A 22,958-nucleotide genomic window follows, 5' to 3' on the forward strand; every position below is an offset into this window, starting at 1 on the left:
ACTCTCGCCTTGCAGCGAGAAGACCCGGGTTCTGCATGGAGTTTGCTTGTTCTCCCCGTGTGTGCGTGGGTTCTCTCCGGGTTCTCCGGCTTCCTCCCACAGTCCAAAAACATGCAATGTGGGGATTAGGTGAATTGGACACTCTAAATTGACCATAGGAGTGAGAGTCAATGGTTGTTTGTCTCTATCTGTGTGTGGCCCTGCGATGGACTGGCAAACTGTCCAGGGTGTACCCCGCCTATCACCCGATGTAGCTGAGATTGGCACAGCACCCTCTGGTGGAGGATAAAGCGGTTAAATGATGACTGATGACGGTCACCCTAACCACACATAAACCTAACCCTAACCCTAGGACACCCTACACACTGCCTTACCCAAACCTTCACCTGACCATAATCATAGCCCTAAAGGTCAGTGTTTATGCTAGAAAAGGTCACAGATACCCAAGATAGATGTTCACCAGATCATTTGAGGACACATACTTATGTGTAAGCTTTGAATTGTCACCTTATTGCACATTCAATTAAAACAAAACATGAGCAGAAGTATGTCCTGCCTTATGTTATGTCAACAGGATATTATAGTCCACACAAATCAATCTACCTTTCTTTCTGACCGCCCTCATGCCAACCCGGAGCCAAAACCTTTTCTTTTCAGCGCCGCCTCACTGACATTAAAGAAGCACCGAGTCGAGACATTTCCATTCAAGGAAACTTGTTGACATAGTTATCAGACATCAAAGCGCCTTGTGTCATTTTGAAAAGGCCTTACACGAGTAATGGAGATGTTAAAGGGCGTGTTGGCCCCAAATATCACAAAAGGGACAGAGGATATGAACAAGCTTTGAGTGAAAGACTAAAAGAAAGAGCATGGTGATAAAAAAATAAATAAATAAATAACACTGAGATACATTCTCTAGAGAGAGAGCGTGAGAGAGGGTGCGAGAGGATGGGGGGGGAGGGTGGGGGAGCTCAGCTCCATTTCCGCCTAAGAAGCGCAAAGTTAAAAGGTGGCCCCTGTACAAATGAAACTCAATTTCACGCCACATTATCCCTCCCTGTTCTCTTTCCTGGCTTTCATTTTCATTAAGACCAGAGACAATCATAAATTAATAATTACTGCCGAATGTCTAAGCGCAGGCCGCAGTCCTATAGCCCTCCCCTCGCCTCTGTGGTCTTCCATGTTCACGCTTGCAAAATGTTAATTTAGGTAATGTGGCCTGGCCCTTGTCAGATAAAACTGTTTTGTAGTTTCGCTAATACATAATGGTCTATCTGATTAGGTGACATTAGTCCTATCTTTCAGTCCATCAGCCTGCACCTTCCTAATGTCTCTCCACAGACTCAGGGCACCACTGACTTATCAAGGGACATGCAAAATCACTGTTTTCACTAAATGGCCATCTCCCGCTTGCGACGACGAGCGAGGAATTAGCAGGGTCGGGGTTAACGCTTGCATTTGACACCATGCCCAAGTATAAATACAACTTCATTGCACTTTGTGGGAAACTTTCCTCTTTGACGCTTGACAGCGTCAGGACAACGAAAGGGTCAAGCAAGCACAACGTGAGGAGACAGCACCATGCGGAATAATCACATGTGGACGATGTCTCTGTGAGCACATGTCCACGACATGCCAAGTAAATAACGCGCACACACACACACACACACACACACACACGGCCTACACTGCTCTGAATATGCAATCAGTGGAAAGTGAAATGCAACAACACAGCTATAATGCACATTTGGTATTTAAAGTCTTTGTGCCTCATGGTCATATTTGTACTGAATTGAATTTATTACAAAATGTGCAGTGGTATGAAACATGTAGCTGCAGGGCCTTTTTCTCTCAGATGCCAGCGCAGGGGGCGGCATCAGATAGAGAAATAAACAGAATATCTGGAGTAATAGCTGTGAACAGCTCACGTCTCACGAGCTCATTGGCAACGAGTGGAGTGAATCTCTCACTGCGGTGAGAAGAGGGGGGAACGAGCGAGTCATTAAATGGATAAAGTGAACGTGATGTCAGAGTTTCTCTTGCTTCCGCTTGCAGGACGAGCCGCGACAGTCGTGTGTGTGCGAGTCCGAACGCGGTTTCATGATTGATTGCCCAGCGAGTCGCACACTTCTTTCAAGGTTGATTGCAAACTGAGCCTAATTTTTTAATAAAAGGAAGAAAAAAAAAGCTTGGGATATATCAGGCCTTGAGATTTCACAATGCAGCATTGAATTATGCAGCAATCAGTCAATTATTCATGTCTGTGGCTGTGTTATGGCTGCGCTTTAAAAAGCATGCAGAGTGGGAATGGGCCGAGCGTGCTGTGTCAACACATTTCCCTCAGAATTGCTTACGAGAGAAATTTGTCTCCCTGTGTCGATTTTGTATTTTACATGTGTTTGGTGAGCTGAACCTGTTACAGCTGTGCTGTATGTGAAATGATCCCAGCGGATAAACTATTGTGTCTTTTAAACAGTGTCACTCAACGACAGTGAGGAAATAATCACCGCGAGGCAAGAAAATGAAACGGGCATTTGATATTACAAAAAAAAAAAAAAGATGATGTAATAACTCCTGAAACTGCAGTGTTTAAAAATAAATATGATGATGTACAACTGTTTGTTTTTTTTCAATTTAGCTCATTTCATGATATACACGAGTGCCACTTGAAAGTATATGTAATTATTTTTTTACAGTCAGCTTGAGCACACACTCATTTACCATTTTTTTTTTTTTTTATTTCCCCAGGATTAAAACCCCTTAACACCAAACGTACCACTTTACCGTAATTCGTGCTATCGGAAAAAATTCCAATGGTTCGTGAAAGCTGAGAAGTTGCACGTCAAAGCCAGTGACGTGTGGTCATTACGGTCATTTCACACGCGCTGTTGCAGGAAGCCGGCCAATCAGCGTCTTTGTCACCAGAGAGGAGAGACTTGAACACAGTTTCCATTTTTTGGCTTGTTTTTACACATTGAGAGACAAGAACTTAAAAGATGTTATCATATATATGATTCATACCGTTCCAATTCTAAATTTAACATGCAAAATCTGTCAAACTGCAGTGTTTTTTTTTTTTGTTTTCTTCATTTTAAATTGTTGAAACAGTATTTTTAACACGCAGTAAATTGTAAATAACTGCCAGGTAAAGGGACATTGTTATGGAAAAATGGACAAAAACACTTAGTTACAGGTTTTTATGGTTAAAATAAGTCCAGATGGACATTACGAGGGGTTTGGTGTTAAAGGGTTACACACACACACACACACACACACATTTTGTACAGCATTCTCAGTGAGAACACTAATCCCTTACCCTAACTTTAACCATCACAGCTAAATGCCTAACCCTAATTCTAACCAGTTCAAGTCTTAATCGAGTACTTCAAAGTTGTCCAAAATGTCCTCCTACTACCCCACACACACACACACACACACACACACACACGGTGAAAGAGAAGGAAAGACTTACACGAGGAACTCTCATCACTGATGACGCACGTGTACACACACGTTTCACTGCAGTGTAACAGGAGGAACAATGTACTCATTTATTTCCCTGCAGTGTATTTATAGGCCCTTGTATAATACACAGAAATGAGTAAAAAGAAAACTGAGGGCTGATTGTGAAAGTCTCCAAAACAAACATGTTCACACCAGGATTCTGGTCTGCAGAGAAAGACCAGCTGCCCCCCCATCACTCGCCGGCCCGTCTCACTGGTGATGACCTCCTTGTTTGTGTGTTAGCGGCCGCGTGTGAAATGTTAAGTCGGCGTCACGAGGGACGTCGTCTGCCGCCACCGCCCCCCCACGCAGCGTCGTCCAACAGAGACGTACGTTAAGAGGTGGAGTGAGACAGTTAAACTCACAGCTGTATCATCAACATGTTAACTTTATTTGAATTTGAAATACAATGAAGAGATGATTCGAGAAGCTATATAAGTTATCAGTGACAACAGACCTAGACACTCCATAGAGAACAAAAAGAACAAACACATTGTGAACATGGGACACTCCTCCTCCTCCTCCTCCTCCTCCTCGTCTTCCTCGTCTCCTGATTGTAACACATAAGGTCTAAACTGGTTTGCAGTTAAACGACTGACATCAGCTCATGTCTAGAGAATATACACAGGTGTTTCAAAAGTCTTTAGGGAAAGTAACAAGAAAATTAGAAGTTATTATGAGTTTTTCTTCTCATCAGGATATCGTGTGACACACTCTAAAAAAGTCTGTGTGTGTGTGTGTGTGTGTGTGGGCTCAACAGGGAATCGAGCCTTGTAATTAAACGGCGTGGAGATCTGGAAACACCGTGTCACGACTGATTGTTTCTTAACACGTGATCATCCTTTTTTTTTTGTCTTTTTTTTTTTGAAAAGTATGGAGAGGTGTCGATTTTTTCGAGTGTGTCTCATGACAAATGTACAGTAAATTCCAAGAAATATTACCTCTGTTACAAAGATTACAGTACTATCAACAGCAAAACAAACAAAAAAAAAAAAAATTCATTTCTTCATTTTTGAAAGTGAAATGTTTGAGAAGTTATGTTTTCAAAACCAACTGGGCTTGGGTGAGTCAACCCTAGTATTTGTTCAGCACAATATAGGATTTATTAAATATCATAATTCCAGGACAAACATTTACATGCCTGCATGCTTTCTCACCAAAAATGGCAGCTATAGGAAAGAATGATGGCTCAGAAATAGAACAAAACTGTAGGTTTATATAAATTGTGGTATTGTTTGCCTAATAGCTCTACTGCATACACAATACCTCTTAACGTTATATACACATACCTTATCAATCCACTGGGGTTCGACAGAGGGAGTTTTCCTATCATTATCATCCAATCTTGTATGTACAACAATGGTAAAAAGGAAACTTGATTGTATTGTCATCTAATTTAGAAAACATTAAAATCAAAGCGTCAGTCTTCTCTTTTGACGAACGCGTGGATGGATTCACATTCTTTTTTTTCCCCCCACGCGCTTCATCTCCACGCGTCATTTTTAGCTTCTCAAAATTCAATTGGAAATACAAAAAGAATCAAAACAAAAACAGGAAACTTCATTTCGAATTTCTTTTTCGAAGCTTTTCTCGCTGGCTGAGATACAGTATAAAAAATCTTCAGTGCTGTGAATGTATGCGTTTATTACCAACAGTGTACCACGGGTACGTTTTTACTGTGCTCAATATATACGTTTATCCTTCACGTTGGCCAATCCGCTAATGTCAAAACTTGCCTCATCAAACTATGTCACGTTGGCCGCTGTGACGATCTTAGTCTACATTCACACACAATCTCTCCTCCAGCGTTTTGGGTGAACACAGCATTTCCACTGAACTCCTACAAGCAGCTTGACGTCTTTCCACAATTATAATCAGCCTGGATAAGGGCTCTTGAGAATCTTCATGGGTTTTCTTTTCTTTCTCTCGTTCTACTTCTTTTTTTTTTGTTTCTCTCTCATTTTTTTTTTTTCTCTGAAATTTTGATTTCCTCCGGCTCCTCGCGGCCTTATCAGTACATCACGGTGGTTTTCAGGAAGAGTCTTCCATCTGCAACAGAGGACACACACATAGGAGCCAAAGATTAGCCAACAGCTGACGCACAAACAAACGCACAAACAAACATAGCGATCAGAACGTGCCGTTGACAAAACTTCACTTTTGAAATATTGCCACCGCGCTTTCAAATTTCAGCAACACTACTATGGTTTCCATAAACCATTTAAGGATAAGCTTAAGTTAGCAACCGTGGCGATAAGATTAAAAATCATCTGCAGTTTCTTGTGCTTCATTTTGGAAATAGCAACATTTAGAACCAAAAAAAGGATGTATAAAATGTTACTTCATATTTGGTAACATCTTACATTCAGTAATAACATCATATTTCTAACAGCAATGATAATAGTGCGGCAATAAGGAGACAATATGGTATTTTCATAGTCACCACTAGGTTGGAAATCAGTGCAATACGTTCATATGAAAATACATGTGTTTATATAAGAAAGACAGAGTGGGTAATTGTCATAGTGTATTACCACATTGTTACTGTACTGTCATTTAAAGTGTAGCCTAATAGTGAAATTCAAAACTGCTCCCTCTTCTGTATTTCAGCTGATTTTCAGTGCATCAGTCGGGACGTACAAATGTTATCACACTATTACATGCATACATACATTTTATCACCAGCTGAACACACTCTGTAAAAGCAGCTATGCCACGATAAGGTAACCGATCAGCGTACTGCGAGTGTTTAAGACATCTCTATTGATACGCTTGTTTGAACATATTACTGCAGTCATGATGTAAAGTGCTCTCAGAGTGACATTTCCTGCATGGAAATAGTGTTTATTGAAAACAGCAGACATTCCTCCGCAACGCTATCTCCACACACCTCCTAACACCTAACGAGCTTTGTCCATTTGCAGCGCTCTTGTCTGAGTGTTCGCCCGAGCGAGCAGCGCTGCACCGCCGCTGAGCTGGTAAAAGCATCTGTTAGGCACAGCTCAGGAGCATGTTTGACGTTTATTACCTTCACATTTCCTCTGCCGGAGAATGCTACAGTAATGCCTTTAAGGAGCACACCTCTCCATGGCTGTGCGCCTAAATAATTCACCGCTGAAGAGAAGCGCACGCAGAGACATTTAGCGGCGCTAAACGTTGTCGGACATGACACGAGCGGTGTATGACATCAGAGACGCGGTGAGGGTCTCTGTTCTTCAGAGGTGGGGAGAACACAGTGAAGCAACAGGACAATAAAAGACAGTTTTGTTTTTCTTATTTTACAAGCCAATATTTAAACTTCTTTTTCTGCCAGGACTCCATAATCTAAATCACTTATGTCTTTCTCCCCTTTTGCCTGTATTTTATGTACTGCAAGGTGGAAACAACAAAGGCTTGTGTGTGTGTATGTACACATATATATATATATATATATATATATATATGTATGTGGAGGAGAGGGGGGGTGTACAAATACACAGACTAATTACCCGGCACTGCCGTCGGTCTCAAAGGCATTGCACTCCGGCTGCTTCTATTCAAGCAACAACTACTGAGTTCTGTGTAAAAGTCATTACAGCGCGGATGCCGTGGTGACGGCGGAGGCCGGGGATACGCCACTCGCATGTGCTCAGACACATCACACGCTCACCTCACAGTTGGACCACTTTGTAAGGGGTGTTAATGAAAACAAACACAGTCTGATTATGGCGATACTTAATAAGCCGCGGAGAGGATGTTAGATTTCGCAGCATTTCACTTGCAAGACAATACATTTATCATGGAAGACGGCGGAGGGAGGATTGATGACTGAATCGCACGTCGAATCCATTTTCACGTCAGCGCGCGATAATACTGTAAAGCGTCTACTTTGTGGACACGACAAGAGAAATCCGTGACATCTTCATTCACTGTTTTGTGAAAGGCCGGCTCATTAAAATATGTTAAAACTTTAGTATTTTCATATTCAAATCAAGATGAAAAGTTCATTAAAGAGAATAAATATTTCATTAGATGCTAAATAAAACAAAGGGAATTTTTGGCTTCTCTCAGCATAAAATTCCTTTGAAAGATTAATTAATACATGTAAATTATGCAAATTATGCCCATGCAAATATTTTATGAAGACAATTAAGGGATCCATTAATTACAGTCTTTTTTGCTTCAGTGACATTCATTCATTTAATTTTAATTTCACTTTAACTGTTTTGATGTTTAATCTTGCAACAAAGAACTTTATCTCTGTGCACAGGGTCGTGTAAACTTGCCGAACACATCGAGTGCGAAGCGGCAGGCAAGCAGAGAAGATACTGGGGGAAGATATTCGCATGTGCACCGTTGCCAGGCAGTAACTGGCGAGGTACAGTCCCAGTCGCTCTACTCGCCTGCCTGTGAAAAGAGCCACGTTCCCACTTGGACCTGATTCAAAACACTGTAAAAGCAATTAATAAACACAGACTGTGTTAATATCGCAGAATTAGAGAAGTGTGACAAAAGACAAATAGAAATAATTAGTTCTCTAAAATTATGCCCTCATTATTTTTTTTTTCCCACTCTCTCTCCATTCGCCTCCCTGAGTTTGGAGTTGTGAATATACCCACACATTTCTCTCGGCTTTCATGCGAGTGATAGGCTTGTTTTTTTCCCCCCTTCTGCTCGTGTAATTTATCAACATCATTTTTTGCCATTTGAGGTTAATTATACAGCGAGGCTTGCAGAGTCGAGCAGAGGAGACATGGGTGGCAGACAAATGCTTCTCTAATTGAACAAAAACACAAAGTGCACTGCGTTATTCGGTTTCCTCTTTCATTCTGCTCTTCAAGGCAATGATCGGGGTGATGGAAAGACCTCAAATATGATCTGTCCTATACGCAGCGATTGATTTAAGAAAAGCGAATCAAATTTCGCTTCACGCCAACCTAAACAACACGTTTAAGCAGGACAGAGGCTGCGTGATTTAAAGCTTTAACACGTTTAATTTGATACAATTAGACTACAAAGAGGCTCTTCATTTAAGTGTAAAACGTTCCCATAGAAAATGGCTAAATATACTCATTTGGCATTAAAGAGGGGGCTATAATTATGCTGTATCTGGAATTTATCTTTCTTTTTAAATGATGACATGGATTTTCTTTTTTGGACATCAAACTGTTTCAGTCCCCTGCAGTGACCGGATGACATTTAATTAGAGAGGAGTTCAGTCGGCACCTTTTCTGTCTTTTTTGGCCTTTCACAAAATACCGGTAGTATGTAATAATAATAATAATAATAATAATAACACGAGTAGATTCATCAAACATCAAAGAACTAAAAGGGGACAAAGTTATTCACGCACACAGAGATGAATATTTTCCCCACTTTTCACAGCAAATTACACGGAGCATTTTCCCCAGATAAAGTGGGACCTCTCCTGCTGATAAGGTGGGTTCTGAGCGGGCGCAGCGGAGGCGCATTAAAGGAAGACGTTCGAGCAATAATGAGGATATTCAACCTCTGCAAGGTGTCTTGTATCTGGGTAAACACAGATAGCAGACAGTCTACAGAGGTTATCACGAGAGCACCCTTCCCCAAACACATACTGCACCCCCAAGGCTAACAAACAAACAAACCATTAAAAATGTACAAGGCTTATTCATAAAATGGATTGATTTGCACCGTTTATTACTATCAAAGGGGGGATTCCACTGCTTTTTGTGGTTTTATGACTCATTAATGCTTCCTGGGCTGTAAACAAACCACTTCTTTTACTCTTTCTCTGCATCCTTACGGCTTACATGTTGTTACTGTTTCACTTGCACAGACTGTGCACATTTGTTTCTAAATAAATAAAAAAAAAAGAGAGAGATCTGTTTCCTAAAGGAATCATGGCCACTTAAAGTCAAGTAAAAGAACAATATTATTGCTAGAGAAAACCAATGATCTTGACCCAGTGCTGTGGCCCAGATGGTGAGCTGTATGCCTGAACAGCAGGCACAGAAACACTAATGTTCATAAACTGAAGCAGTGTGTGTGCGTGTGTGTGTGTGTAATGGTGAGCAAGAAGAGAGAGAACAGGAAGGAGGGGGCAGAGAGAAAGAGAGCAAGAGTGAGAGCCAGAGAAAGAGAGAGAGAGAGATTTATTGTCTCATCTGAGCCCCTGTACCTTGTATTGTCCTTTCAGCATCTGTTCTTCCACTGCTGCGGTCACTCTCCATCTCAGGGGTCAGGGAGTCTGAGAGAAGAGAGGGATCACCACCGTTAAACATCCCTGACATCCACCTATCACGACGGCCGCTCCACAGCATCGTTCATTCAAAACAAGGCGCTTAGCCTTCAAGCTATAGCTCTTCCTCGCGTGTGTGCATTGGGTGAATTGTGTGATTAACAAGATACTCAAATCCTTGATGTTACACTTCGGGATAATTATCCATTAAAAGTGCTCAACCGTGAATTCTATTGTTTGCCAACATAAAGGCAGCAACGTGCTGGTAGTAAAAGGTGTCAAAGGTAACATTTGTATGAAATATTCACATTCATATTATGATTGTACAGATGTAACACTACTATAAGTGTCTTCTGAAAAATCCTTTTGGACATTTGTCCCACAAAACATTTCAAAGACTTGGACGGTTAAAAAAAAAAGCAATAGTGTCTCACTGTGGAGCTTCTGACCGTTGAGTGAACGCATGCTGTCAGAGGGTGAGGGCTGCTTCAGTGTCTGCTCAGCCTGCTCTCTCCTCTTGGATTCGTACTCCAGAGCTTCTTGGAGTTTCCTCTTGGCCTTCTTCTCCTTCTTGAGACGCTTCTGAATGATTGCTACGAGGGCCAGAAAGAGCACAGTTTTAATTGGACCAGACTTATTTTGACTGATTAATGTAGCTATCACATTGTGGTGGGAAAACGACGATGATCGCCTCATTAAAAATAGAAGAAAATCTAGCAAGCGGTAATAAAAAAAAAAGCCAAATCAATTAAAGCTAAATATTTTATAATATATAAAGATCTTCCCCATAACACAAAATCTTAGCAAATACTGACTGTGGCTTTGCAAACTGCTGGAGGGAATTAAAGCAAATTGAAAAATTTATTGGGATATTTTTCATGAATTTTTCTCATTAAACATAAACGGCACAGTTAGCATACGAAGCTGATGCATTTAACATGAGAGTGAATTTCTCTAAGTTAATGTGTATTTCCAATTATGTTAACTGACTATTAGAAAGAAAACTGGTGCTAAGCAGATTATGTACAACCAAGGAAATAGACAGCAACTGCTGTCACGGTTTAAATAACATTTAACATGCAGAACTGTGCATGTGTGTGTTCAGGAACCATTGCATCTACATGTACAAAGACCTATGAGGAGCTGCAGTGTACACACACACACACACACACACACAGCTGCCTGCAGGTAGGTTTCAGTGCCAGGTAATCATCAGGCAGTACCTCTGTTCTTCTGCTCCATGGCGAGCTGCTTCTCCAGAGTCTCCCTGAGCTCCTTCTCTCTAAACAGCTCCATCTTCAGCTCCGTCTTCTCCAGCTGCACCTGCTTCTCCTGAGCCCGTGCGTTGTCAATTGCCACTTTGAGCAGGCCCTGTACACACACACACACACACACATGAATATATGTATATACTGTATACACAAAGAGATATAGGGAGGGTGGGGGAGCAGGGTAAGAGAGGAGATGTGAGCTATTTAAGGGCTTTAGGATGAAGTGACAGCAAAACCAGACTGAAAGTGTGTCACAGCGGTTCTTTGGACGAAGGCCGAGCTGAAAGCTGCTGCATGACTTTTTTTGTAGATTGTAGATACACGTACACATCTCTGGTCTCAGAAAGTAAGTCACTTAAACTTTTAATCCGAATGTTTATCTGACTTAATACTTTTTACCTGTTTCATATGATTTATATATAAAATGCAGTATATAAGTACACTTACGTATTGTTCAATTAATGTATATTTAAGTAAAGCAACTGTGGAAAGAAAATCTGCCCAAATAATTTTCAGCCAAAGGCTTCACTGACTTTTAAAGTTCTGCATTGGCATCAGTCAAGGAAAAACCCATATTGGTTCGACCTTTACTCCTTTTAAAATGTATTACCACATTTAATCAGTAAAATATGTTCCTTTAAATAACGAAGAAGAAGAAGAAGAAGAAGAGCTATGACGTGAGAGTGCTGGATGATTCTGACCCCTTTTGGTCAAAGCTGTGAAACACCACATGCTGGAGCGATGGGAACCAGCTCTAAAATAAGCCTTGCTTTATTGGGAGATGTAAGATGAAGTAGCTCTCGGACAAAGCCCCAGTCTGTTAAGTAGAGGGTAAAGAGTTTATATGGGCTAGGTCAGCTTCTCCACACTGCATTTTAACTCCTTATATGTCATACTCATCCCTTTCAACTCCACAGTTGACAGCTGTAACCGGGGCGAGTATAAAATCACAGTATCTGTCTCGGTGGCATTTTCAAGCTCCTCACCGAGGCAGGAATGAATAATATGAATGACAAGTATCTCATCATGTATCAATTACATTGCTGCCATTTCAAATGTACTCCTGACAGCCCTAAACAGAGAGACGCTTTGTTATCGTGTGTGCGCTTCACAATACGGCGGCCATTTTCATTACAATTATTCCCAACACACGTGCAATTATACCAAATGCACTGGGCGATGTCTTACTAATTGTTGATGCTTCTGACCCCAATTTAGACTAAGTTGCTTTATCTTAATTTTCTGCTTGGTTTCATTTGGTTGATATGTATATAAATATTCAAGGCAAAGATCATTATCAAAAATGACTTACTGGGGTGGTGGGAGCTCGTGACGGGTTTACTTGTGGCTCTCTAATTACCACGCAGAGCAAAAGGAGACGCAGGACTCTGATGCCAATGGTACAAGTGCAATGAGAATGGCAGCAGTGTACACACACCATTAAACTCAGGCAGACGGCAAATACATTCATCTTTCTGACTGAGGATGTCGGAGCTGAAGCCTTTAAGTGGCACTCTTGATATGATTCATCTGAATAAATGTCTGTTCAGTCACTATCTTTCGCCCAAACGAGGTAATACAGTGGTCACTAAGCCTATGACTTGCACAGGGAAGTATTGCAATATTTATATAGTTGCACGGAGTAATGGAGAGAAGAAGAGGGAAAAGCCATAGTGGGCAGTAAGAGGAAGAGCTGCAGGCAACAGACTGCACACCTCCAACTTCTCAGTGACGTAACCTGCTGTTTGCTCACTTCTGCAGTGTGCAGCATAACATCAGATCATTGTTGCACACAGAATGATGACAAATACCGATATAAAAGATGAATGGCAATCTGAATGATACATGTATATTCACAAACTGAGTGTCTTTGTCTTAAATGTGCTCATCGACACTATTGTTGTATCATGGAAGGAGAACATGGGCAATGGTCACTTAATTCTGGCAAAAATGACTTTAACCTACTTTATTTTAGCATAAAAAGCTGCATAGTTGTTCATTATTTAGTAGCCAGACTGGATCATTAACCTTATGGAGCTCTGGTGGTTAAAAACATTAAATAAATGTTTTGAGATTTAATGATTTTTTCTGAACTCACTATGCATACATGCAATTAAAGACACCTGCTTGGTGTTCTTCTTTTTCCCCATAATTACTGATGACAAGATGGATAATCATTACATTTCTGAATAATCTTTGCTTTTTTGGCGCTGCCACAGCAATGCTGACAGTGAGGTAACTCAAAATTCTGGTTAAAGAAAACACTTTTCAACCACCGGGCTGTTTTTGTAAGGTCAAATTTCTAAGGTGAAAACTTAAATGCCCTTATTGACAGATGGACAAATAGTTATTTCTGTCCAAGACTGGCCTTAGGTATACAACACATATTTTTCTTCCCCCAGACATCCATGAGGACGGTGGAAGTCGTATAAGAATGTGAACACTGTGTCTTTTTATGAGGCACCTGTATGTTTGTGAGGAGAGTCTCTATTGATGACAAGCCATCTGGGAAGAGAAATGGTGAGGGAAAGCCAGGGGGTAGAGCCTGACCAGCAAACGACAACCTCTCGTAGCTGTCTCTTGCTGTCGGGGTGCACATCAGGTTTTCATCTGCAAGAAAAAAAAAACAGTAGCAATTGATTAATGGTACAACAAGACAAACTAAGAGGCTAAGAGGAGAACATGTGAGCAGTCTTTAGCCATGCTGACACATGCTGACCCTAACTTGAACCAGTAGCAACAACTGGTATCAGTGTATTGATCTCTAGCAGCCAATCCCTGCTCTCACCTCTTCTTGGAAATACAGCGGCTAGCATTTTAGAGATTCCTTTATTGCTTCTTCTTGTCAAGGTCTGACTGTGGGGTTAAACAATATCAACCACGACATAAATCCAGCTTCATTTAAAACATGTCATGCGGACTTCAAAATCAGAAGCAGGCCCGCAGTTTGACCCCAGAGGTTTGGGCTTTCCTTTGTGTACGCACGCACGAGTGCCTGTCAAACCTAAGATGACATCATACTCCATTCATCACCGGCAGAGGGGTAGGGCCCTGCCATCTGCTGTCCAGCCTCCTCACCAGGCCTCAGAGGAGGAAAGAGGAGCAGAAAAGGGAGGGAGGGGAGGGAGGTGGATAGAGAGAAAGCAGGAGGCAAAGCAGCACACACAGATACAGCCTGGCAAAACTAAAACAGTGTGTCACACACTGCCCGTTCGTTGTCCCATCAGATCTGACACATGTTTTAGTCCAGTGAGCCTTTGTCAAGCCAACAGTTTGTTAAGTGCTATCATCTTGCAGTCAGACAGTTTATTAAACACATCCCGTCTAAAATGGTCTCCATAGGAAGTCTGCAGCATCAGCTGTTTAATTGTTAATTTAATCAAAGTAGGAGAAAAAAGTTTTATTTGTAATGTGGAACCCTGGCTGTGTTGAGCACAGCATCTCGCTCTGCTCTCATCCACTATTCATATCTGTTTATGTGGCAGCCTGAATCTTGTACATACAGCGAGTGGAGCTGAACAGCCCTGCCTCTCCCTCCCATCAATATTCACCGACGCCAGCCAAGTGCTGGGAACAGCTGGTCTTACATTAATTAGTTTAAAGTATTTATTTCACCCATCCTCAGAGCAGATTGAGCAAAAACATTGGAGATTATTTCAAGCATCTGCAAATGCCCTGGAAACATCTCTGCGCCAAAAGTCGAGTGTTAGGATTCACAGTTTAGGTTTGTAATTTGGAGAATGTTTTTTTTCCCTCTCTCTGAGAGGGGAAGACGGTGAAATATGCACCGCTGGTCCGTGGAGAGAGTAAACAACCTTTCTCCTTTTTCAGATGGAGTTCACTCCTGTTGATTAATTAGAATGGATGGTTGCCTAATGGATTAAAATTTGTTTATAATTTGACTTCATAAAAATAATGAATTGCCTACTTTTAAGAAGCCACTCCTGTGGTAATTTGTTTTGTCTGGTGCAGTCCTGTCCGCATTCTGAGGTGGGCGTCTGGGTGGAGATATAAACTGCACTCTCCTTACGCAGTGGCAAAACATGAAAGTCCCATTTTATCTCAATAAAATAACTAATCAAAGATCAAAAGCATTACAGTTGGCTCCAGCTCAGGTTGATATAGATGTATTGCATGCATTATATGCAGGCATCACCCACCTCCAATAAAATCACCATAACAACTAGAGACGTTAGTAGACCTCGGGGAAAGGTCTGCTGTTGTAGCTTTGTAATTGATTTGTACTGTAGGCACTTTGTCCCTTATTTAGTGTTGGCATTAATCATAAATCATTGCTTTAACAAACTCCGGCTTCCCACTCAGCAGGCCTCCCCTCCAACACAATGTTGGATCACACAGAATATTTGATGGCTTTGTTGCAGGGGAAACAACCTGTCATGCTCTGGGAAAAGCAAACAGCATGTTTTGTTCGACAGACTCCAACTACCGTACAGCACCTCTTGTCAGATAACATTTCCACCAGGAGCCATGCATAAATAGTGGCACTTTCAAAACAATAAAAAAAAAAAAAGTAAGATAGAAATGGGAAGCTAATAAGCGACTAATTCAATCAATAGAATCAAAGCTGGCTTAATGAAACTCAAATGTAAATTCTAGCAAACACGATCTCGATCTGTACTCTCTGTGCTTTTAATGTTATCACCTCACCACACCCTCCATTTTTCCGGTGCCTGGCTGCAAATGCTGGCATGTGTTTGCGTGTTTATTTCTCACCATCACTCCAGAATCATTGACTTCAACTTAATTACAGCGACAGGCGTTGGAGTGATGGGGGCCAGTGGAATGGAGTACTCTGTTTCCAGGTGATATTTCTCCGCTAGCAAGGCTGCCAACAGCAGCTGTGACAGCCTCTTGTGCTTACCGTACGGTAAAGGTACAGTTAAGGCCCAGCCTATGAAATACTGCGTGGAAAAACACTCGCAGGTCACCCTGTCACAAATAACATTTCATGCACAACTGTTTCGGCGGATAATAGGAGCCACAAATAAAAATGGGACGCTGTAAATACAATGCATTCTGAATGAAATGCCATAATTTAAAACAAAGTCCCCCTCCTCTCTCCATCCTCCTCCTCCACCCTGCTCTCAATAGCTGCAGAGGGAGTCCTTGACAGTGTGCTAGCAATGATGAATCACCTATCCAGTTAATTTTCTCACTCCTCATGTGTTGTGCTGCTAAAACAGGGGCCCAGGAATTGACTTGACAAACTATGAATGTAAAAAATATCACTTGGAGGGATCTGGGCTTATCTCCAATTTACATGTTATTAGATTTGTGTTGCAAGCGGCACTTGGACCTAGCAAAGCTGAGGCAAAAAAGATGGGGCACATGATAACCAGAGATAAAACATGTCTAAAACCCACTTGAAAGGCTTTGAAATATTTGATGGAAAGTCACAGGGAGTGGGGAGAAGCAGAGGAAACTGGCCTGATTTAAAATGTGACAGACACACATTGCAATCTGTGGTAAATCTAGAAGAAACCTTGGGAAATTTAGCTGCAATCTCTGGATAAATAGCTGTAATTGACCTTGGGAGTTGAAAATGTGCCATATGTTTCTGGTTCCTGTGTTTGAAACTGGGTCCCTCAGGACATTTCAGCAGAGTCCTCACACGAAGGCAGCGTGAGCGGGAGGAGAGGAAGATACAGAAAGACACGCAGGGAAAGAGAGAGGAGAATGAGAAGGACGCCAGGACCGAGAGATAGATGGTTGAAGACAGAAGACGGATGGACAGATAGGTGAGGTAAAGTCTAAGGAAAAGGATGTTGGAATAAAATGGGTGTGTATAGAATGAACGGCTGACAGAGAGGAAGAAAAATAGGAGCGAGGGGAAGAGAGAGGGAATGCAGAGGTACATTTGGCCAGCCAGTCACTGTGATATATTGACAGGTGAAGCCTTTGTCCTTGCAAACCTCTGTTCCTCCCAGCAGGAGAACTGAATGCTAAACCTGGCGGTTGTCAGCACAGCCAACACAAAGCAATGCATTGCTTTTCACTGCACAATTACATTTGATTTGACCTGTCAGGGATGCGGAGAAACCAGCCTCCTTCAAATGGAGTAGTTATGACCTCTCGGACAGCCATTAGCAGCTAACACAGCATTATTTCACCTGCACTTAAAAGCAGAAATATCTGTCTTCTGGTACAAATGCAGTGATGCAGAGCTGGGCAAAAAAAAAAGGAGCTGTATGCAATTTGAGCACTTAAAAAAACATGAGCTAGTCTGGCTTATCTTGCAAATGATGTCTGCACTCGGAATTCAAAACTAAAACAAATTTTAACTGTCTGTGGCCTGTGTCACAGGCTTATTTAGTGTTTTTTAAATCAAAATATCTGCACAGTTGCGAAAGCAGCTTTCCGAGTTATAAAAATGTGTGTGTCTGATGCACAAAGAGAAACAATGTGCACAATAATGTGTAATCACACTAGTGGAGGGTAAGATGCAAAGTGAATGTGTGTGATGAACCGTACAAGACGGATTTCTTTGGAGTGACACTTGCAAATGTTCCATGTATTTGTGTGTGTGTGTGCGTGTGTGTGTAATGTAGTGTATACACTAAAGGAAGAGGAAACACACATGCATGCAGATTTATGCAAACAAAAACCTTCAAACACAAACACACCCATTACACACATGCATGACACAGACACACACACACTAATGTGCCCTCATCACATTTAAGCTAATTTCCTTTTCATCACGGAGAGAGGAAAATGAGTGTTTGCCCCATCCCTGCTGGGGGACAAAGTCAAGAGCCCCGGTCGGTTTGGGCTAGATTAACAGGTAACATTTGGCTCCCACTCTCTTATCACAGCATGAAAATCAAACCGCATGTTTTCCTCTATCGCTCTCTCTTTCTCCCCTCCCTAATGTTCCCTTCACTTAGAGATGAAATCGCTTGATGCACAAACCCATTTGGAGAAAGGAGAGAAGGTGAGCGGGATAATCAGGCTGGCCACTGGGCCGTGTTTCCTAAATGCTCTCCAAAACATTACTGTGCACAGGCATAAAATTAGCACCAGGACCTTAAAATGTTGACATTTAGCATGACTTTTTGGAGAGTGACACCCTCATATTTTCTTGTAGGATATCATTAAATTTCAACTGCCCTATGGCTGTGCCTTTCCATTAATAACCAATTCAGTGTGTCACTTCTCCCACTCTCTCACACACACACTCTCTCTCTTGCCACCTTTTTAAAGTAATGAGTCCATTGCTTTGCCTTAATAAATTGAATCGTATTCTCAAGGCCATATGAAGATAGAGCCACAGATGGACAGGCTGTGTGGAGGAAATAACCATAAATCCTTTACTGTCAGAGAGGCAGTCTGAGGTGACAAAAGACCATCACAATGCTCAATTGGGATCTCACTGAGATTAGAAAAGACACGATGAAATGTTGAACCTCTGTTAAAACCAGCTTTTCCTGGCACAGATAAAGAATAATTCTTATTACTTTCGTTGCTCAGAAAAAAGCTAATGATTAAATTGACGAATCAAATCATGCATGGAGAATAGAAATGCTGACAGATGACGTTCCGTAATATTCTGCAACATGCAGTTGTTGTATAACAATAACACAGCGCGGAAAATTATGAACAATAAATTGCGCTTGTGCTTTACAATGATATGGGGCAAACAGTTAAAATAGATTTCATCATGTGTTAAACTGTGAGCTGGAGGAAAAGGGAGAGAGACAAAAAAAAAGCTGCGAGAAAGAAGAGAGAGAAATAAAAAGAAACTGAGAGCAAGAGGCATGGGACCAGAATCCATGTTGACTTCCATTCAGGAGGAAGATATCTTGTCTTTTTATGCGGCCCATGTCATATTTATTGCATAAAGGTCAGAGTGTTCATTTGTTCAAAGTCAGCGTTTTCCCTCTCTCCTCTCCTCCATGTAATAAATGCAGAGGCTATGTCATTATCGGACCTCTGAGGATTACAGGCTTGGCTGACTGTGATGACTGCATAAAAGCACACAGGACTTTTGTTTCTGCCAGCGCACCTTCAAATGAGCTCTTAAAGTGAACAGTAGTGGAGACAAAATGGCATTTTGTGGACAGACGATCACAGTTAGTGTGGTCCAAACTGAATTGGACAAGGTGATTAAAGGTCAGAGATCACAGCGCTAAATCCACAACCTTAGTTTTTAGATTAACAAGGAGGGTAGGGTTCAGGCTGGAGGGTAAAAAATACTTCAAAGCTCAAAAGAGGAAATGACAGCGGCACAGACTTCAATAGATTTGTGTAATTCACATATTGACAATATGAGCTCAAACTGTCAAGAAGATAATACTCGGGGAAGGACATTATAGGGAGTCACTTTGAAGGTGTTTAGATTGTCTTTGCATATTGACTTCTGTTGACCAGATCCATCTATTGACAGAAGAATCCCAGAGATTAAAATTGACTCAGCTATTGATGGGGTATTTTGCGTGAATGGTTCCCATTTCACATGGGGATCATTTGTACTGTATACGCCACTAATCTCTCTGACCCACTAATCATCAAGCCATTTATTTTCCTCTCTTTGTTGAGTTCTCCTTTGTTTAGCATTTATTAATTCATTAGAGCAACTTCTCATGCAGCTTAACTTAGACAGTGACTGGGGAGTCCTGTTTCTACCCGATAGCAGGGTGCATTCCAGTGAAATATGCCACAGAATATGCGCCCAGCATCGCAACACACACACCAATTACATATTGATAATTAAGCATTCAAACAAACAAACAGAGAGGAAATCCCCCATAATCACCAGGTTTTAATGGAACACGTACTAGCTTGGTGTGGTTGGCCAGATAGCCTGCTGTTAGATCATAGTTTCACTGGGTTTGGAAAGGGGAGGGACAGAGACACACTTCGGTGTCATTGCCTGGCATTGCAACCCTATAGGGAGAGGCTGTGCCATTCTGTCAGTGCTGAACGGGCGTTGACGACGGCTGCACACACTGAGCTGCTTTTAAATCGTCGACGACAGAACAAAAGAGAAAATGGGAAAAGCAAACTTTGAAAAGGCCCGGCTTAGGAGAACTTGCACCGTGGCAGCCTGGTGTAGAAGCTCAAAATGGATGCAAATCCATTTGTAGTCCTGGTTTCACAGTTATAAAAATACTTAAGGGGTTTTATTAGGAGCAACGTGTTAAACATGTGGAAATCTGTTTTGATAACATTATTCATAACGCTGGCTTTGCGCTGTGTGAATTAATAACACTTCATTTACAGACGGAAGAAAGCTGGCATGGTATTTCCAGTTAAAGAGATTAATTTTTAAACACCTAATTGACAAGCTAGGGTTAGGCAGGATAAGCAACAGACTATACGACTGCAGCTGCAAAGTCAAGGTGACTGGAATACTCAGAGAAAGGCTTTCAAAAAGCAGAATAGAGAGCAGAGAGGGAGGGAGTGAAGAGAATTAGTCCTCAAGCACTTTTCCCTCCGCCCCTATTCTTTCTCTCTTTATTAGGAATGATTTACTTTCTCAGTGAAAGGATATAAAAGCTCAAGTATAGCAGCGTAATTATCGCAGAGTGAAAATTTAAAGGTTTGACTCACAATGTCCTCAAGTCAGCGAGCAGACTGCCAGATGATAAGAGTGACTGTGTTCAACACTCGGCATCCAATTGGTTGTGTTTTATGGGCTTTGCCAAGGAAGAGCACACAAACAGCACTCGGCTCTGCAAGTCTGTAAACATGATGGACTGTGGCAAACTACCAGGGCTGGTGTTTACCTTGGCAGAGCCTGGCCCTGGCATGTCGGTAGCATCACTTAATTACTGTTTACATGTAAATATTAAATTATACAAACATCCCCACAGAATGTCTCCAAAAAGTACAGAAATACACAGTCAGGGTCAACCTTATCTGTCCGCAACAGTTGCCACTGCTTAGATACGAATTGTTTTGAATCACAAATTTCCTGCATTGTACATAATCTTCATAATTGTTAAATGCTGTTGTCCAAGGGCATTCGGGTAAATATGCTCCCGTAATCTGCATAATAGCAGATGCTCAGATATGTAAAACGCACCTTGTGTTCTCAGGGAGGAAAAAAAAAAACACACACACATACACACACACACACACACACACACACACACACAAAGAAGGTTATTGTTCACAACAGTTTTATCAGGAGAAAGGACTGTGATCATTAAGACAACCACCGTCGTGACCAATAGATGACTGCTTTGATTACGGTCCTCACCGTCCGGAGCAGCGTATATAGTGGAGCACTGGTGCCTACTGTGCATCTCTGGTATGGCTGAGTAAAGCACTTGTTCATTTGCAGTGAAGGGTAACATGAAACAGGCCTCAGCCTTCTGATGGACAGGGAGATTTCACCTTCGCCAGTGAATGATAATGCATTATTAAATTTGCCTCTCTGCTCACTAGATACACTTAGCTGACCACAGCATATTTATCTCCCCATCCGAGGCTCACGTCTTGGCAGGAGAAAGCATTCTGTCACTTTTGAGGCATTTCAAAGATTAAAAAGAACCTCTCTCTTTTCAACGTCCCTAAAAGCATCCCCCCTTTTCAGTGAAATGTGATTAGTAGGAGATGGTGTCACGCAATGGAACATTCATGAGGGGGAGAACAAATATCCAAATGAACTCCCATGTCCTGGAGGAATAGCCCCTCTCTGCACCATCAGCAATCTCACTCACATGGGCTGAGGAAATTTGATTGATCCTCTATTGAATTATTTTTTTGCACTCTTTCATTTCAACAGGACACACTGACAAGTTGTTTGATCATAAAGCATTATTGTCTGCCAAGTCACATTTCAGGGTTGTGATGGCTAATGATCTTGCCTCCTGACTTGGGGAAAGTCAGGTAGTCAGCATGTGTTTGAAGCTCGCAACGCCAAGGACATCGAGAGGACTGAACAAAACACTATGCATTAAAGTCAGAAAGATGAAGAGAAGGCGCTTACGTGGAATGTATCGAACTTTTAATGATACAGTATGGAGATACCATCAATGTCAGTGAAATATTTACGATGCAAAAAAGAGCACACAGCTGATGCTGAAAACTTTTGTCCGACCCAAAGTCCCCTAACTTCCTTTTTATCATTGCGAATGCATACATGTGCAGAAAGGCCCAGAACAAAGACTACAAAGGCGAGAAATCACTTTGTTTTTTGTCTTTTTCATCTTTTTTTAAAACCTATATCCCCACTCTCTACATGACACCAGCAGCGTCCGCAGTCCCTTGCCCAAAGCAGCTGTATAGTAATTGACTGTGACAGCGGTACCTGCTTCACTTCATCATTCAGAGTGTAAACTGGGACTGCAGACGATGCACAGTGCACAGCAGCTAAACACGTGGGCTGTGCCCTGACAAAGAAAAGGCGTGGCTAATCGGCTTTTTCCATTGTGGTCACACTAGTTGCATGATGCATCAGCCGTTGCGCACATGATAACAGGTATGGAAGGATGCAGCTCTAGGTGACATAATACACCACAAGCTTCCATTTGTGCTTGGAAGGATATTATGAGTGCATCTCCTGTTGTGTCAACAAGGATATATGATGTTTACCAGGGAAGTGCCAATATCGTATTACCAGTGATTCACTCGCTTTTAAAATATGGTTTACAGAATCAGTTTACATACCGTAGTGGTCTCTGACTCTGCTGTCAGACGTTTTAGCTCAGCCTAAAAGAGAAGTGGCATGCTTAACTGCAGTGGGGAGAGTGAGTAAAAGGGGGGAAATGTGTTGTTGGCAAAATGTTTCTACTGCCACATGGTATTTAAAGAAACTCTTCGACTTCAATGTACATGCATATGGCTTGTGTTTTAAGCACCTTTTCCCCAAGGAAAGAGGAAAAAAAAAGATGTCAAAGTGTTTGATGTCCAAAGTGAGTTTACAGCCAAAGGCTTTCGTACCTTTCAAATTCCCCCTTGTTTGTCAGCTACCTGCTGTTTCATGAGACAGAGCCTTGTCGGAAGCGATCGCCACA

General features: G+C 41.7%; 1 protein-coding gene across 4 annotated transcripts in view; it reads right to left on the reverse strand.

The window, feature by feature from the left end:
* Window positions 1–3,874: 3,874 nt before the first annotated feature.
* dachd (dachshund d) overlaps window positions 3,875–22,958 on the reverse strand; it is an 87,951-nt gene continuing 68,867 nt past the window's right edge. For 3 of the 4 annotated variants that reach the window (XM_044017305.1, XM_044017297.1, XM_044017313.1), the window contains exons 7-11: window positions 13,439–13,584; window positions 10,927–11,074; window positions 10,138–10,296; window positions 9,644–9,712; window positions 3,875–5,553 (exon numbers count right to left, since the gene is read on the reverse strand). In XM_044017305.1, coding sequence (XP_043873240.1) covers window positions 5,516–5,553; window positions 9,644–9,712; window positions 10,138–10,296; window positions 10,927–11,074; window positions 13,439–13,584 — 560 coding nt within the window. In that variant the 3' untranslated portion in view covers window positions 3,875–5,515. The remainder of the gene's footprint in view (window positions 5,554–9,643; window positions 9,713–10,137; window positions 10,297–10,926; window positions 11,075–13,438; window positions 13,585–22,958) is intronic. The other variant, XM_044017321.1, reaches the window with a different exon arrangement.

The sequence above is a fragment of the Solea senegalensis genome, linkage group LG2 (assembly GCF_019176455.1).
Source record: "Solea senegalensis isolate Sse05_10M linkage group LG2, IFAPA_SoseM_1, whole genome shotgun sequence".
Classification (NCBI taxonomy): domain Eukaryota; kingdom Metazoa; phylum Chordata; class Actinopteri; order Pleuronectiformes; family Soleidae; genus Solea; species Solea senegalensis.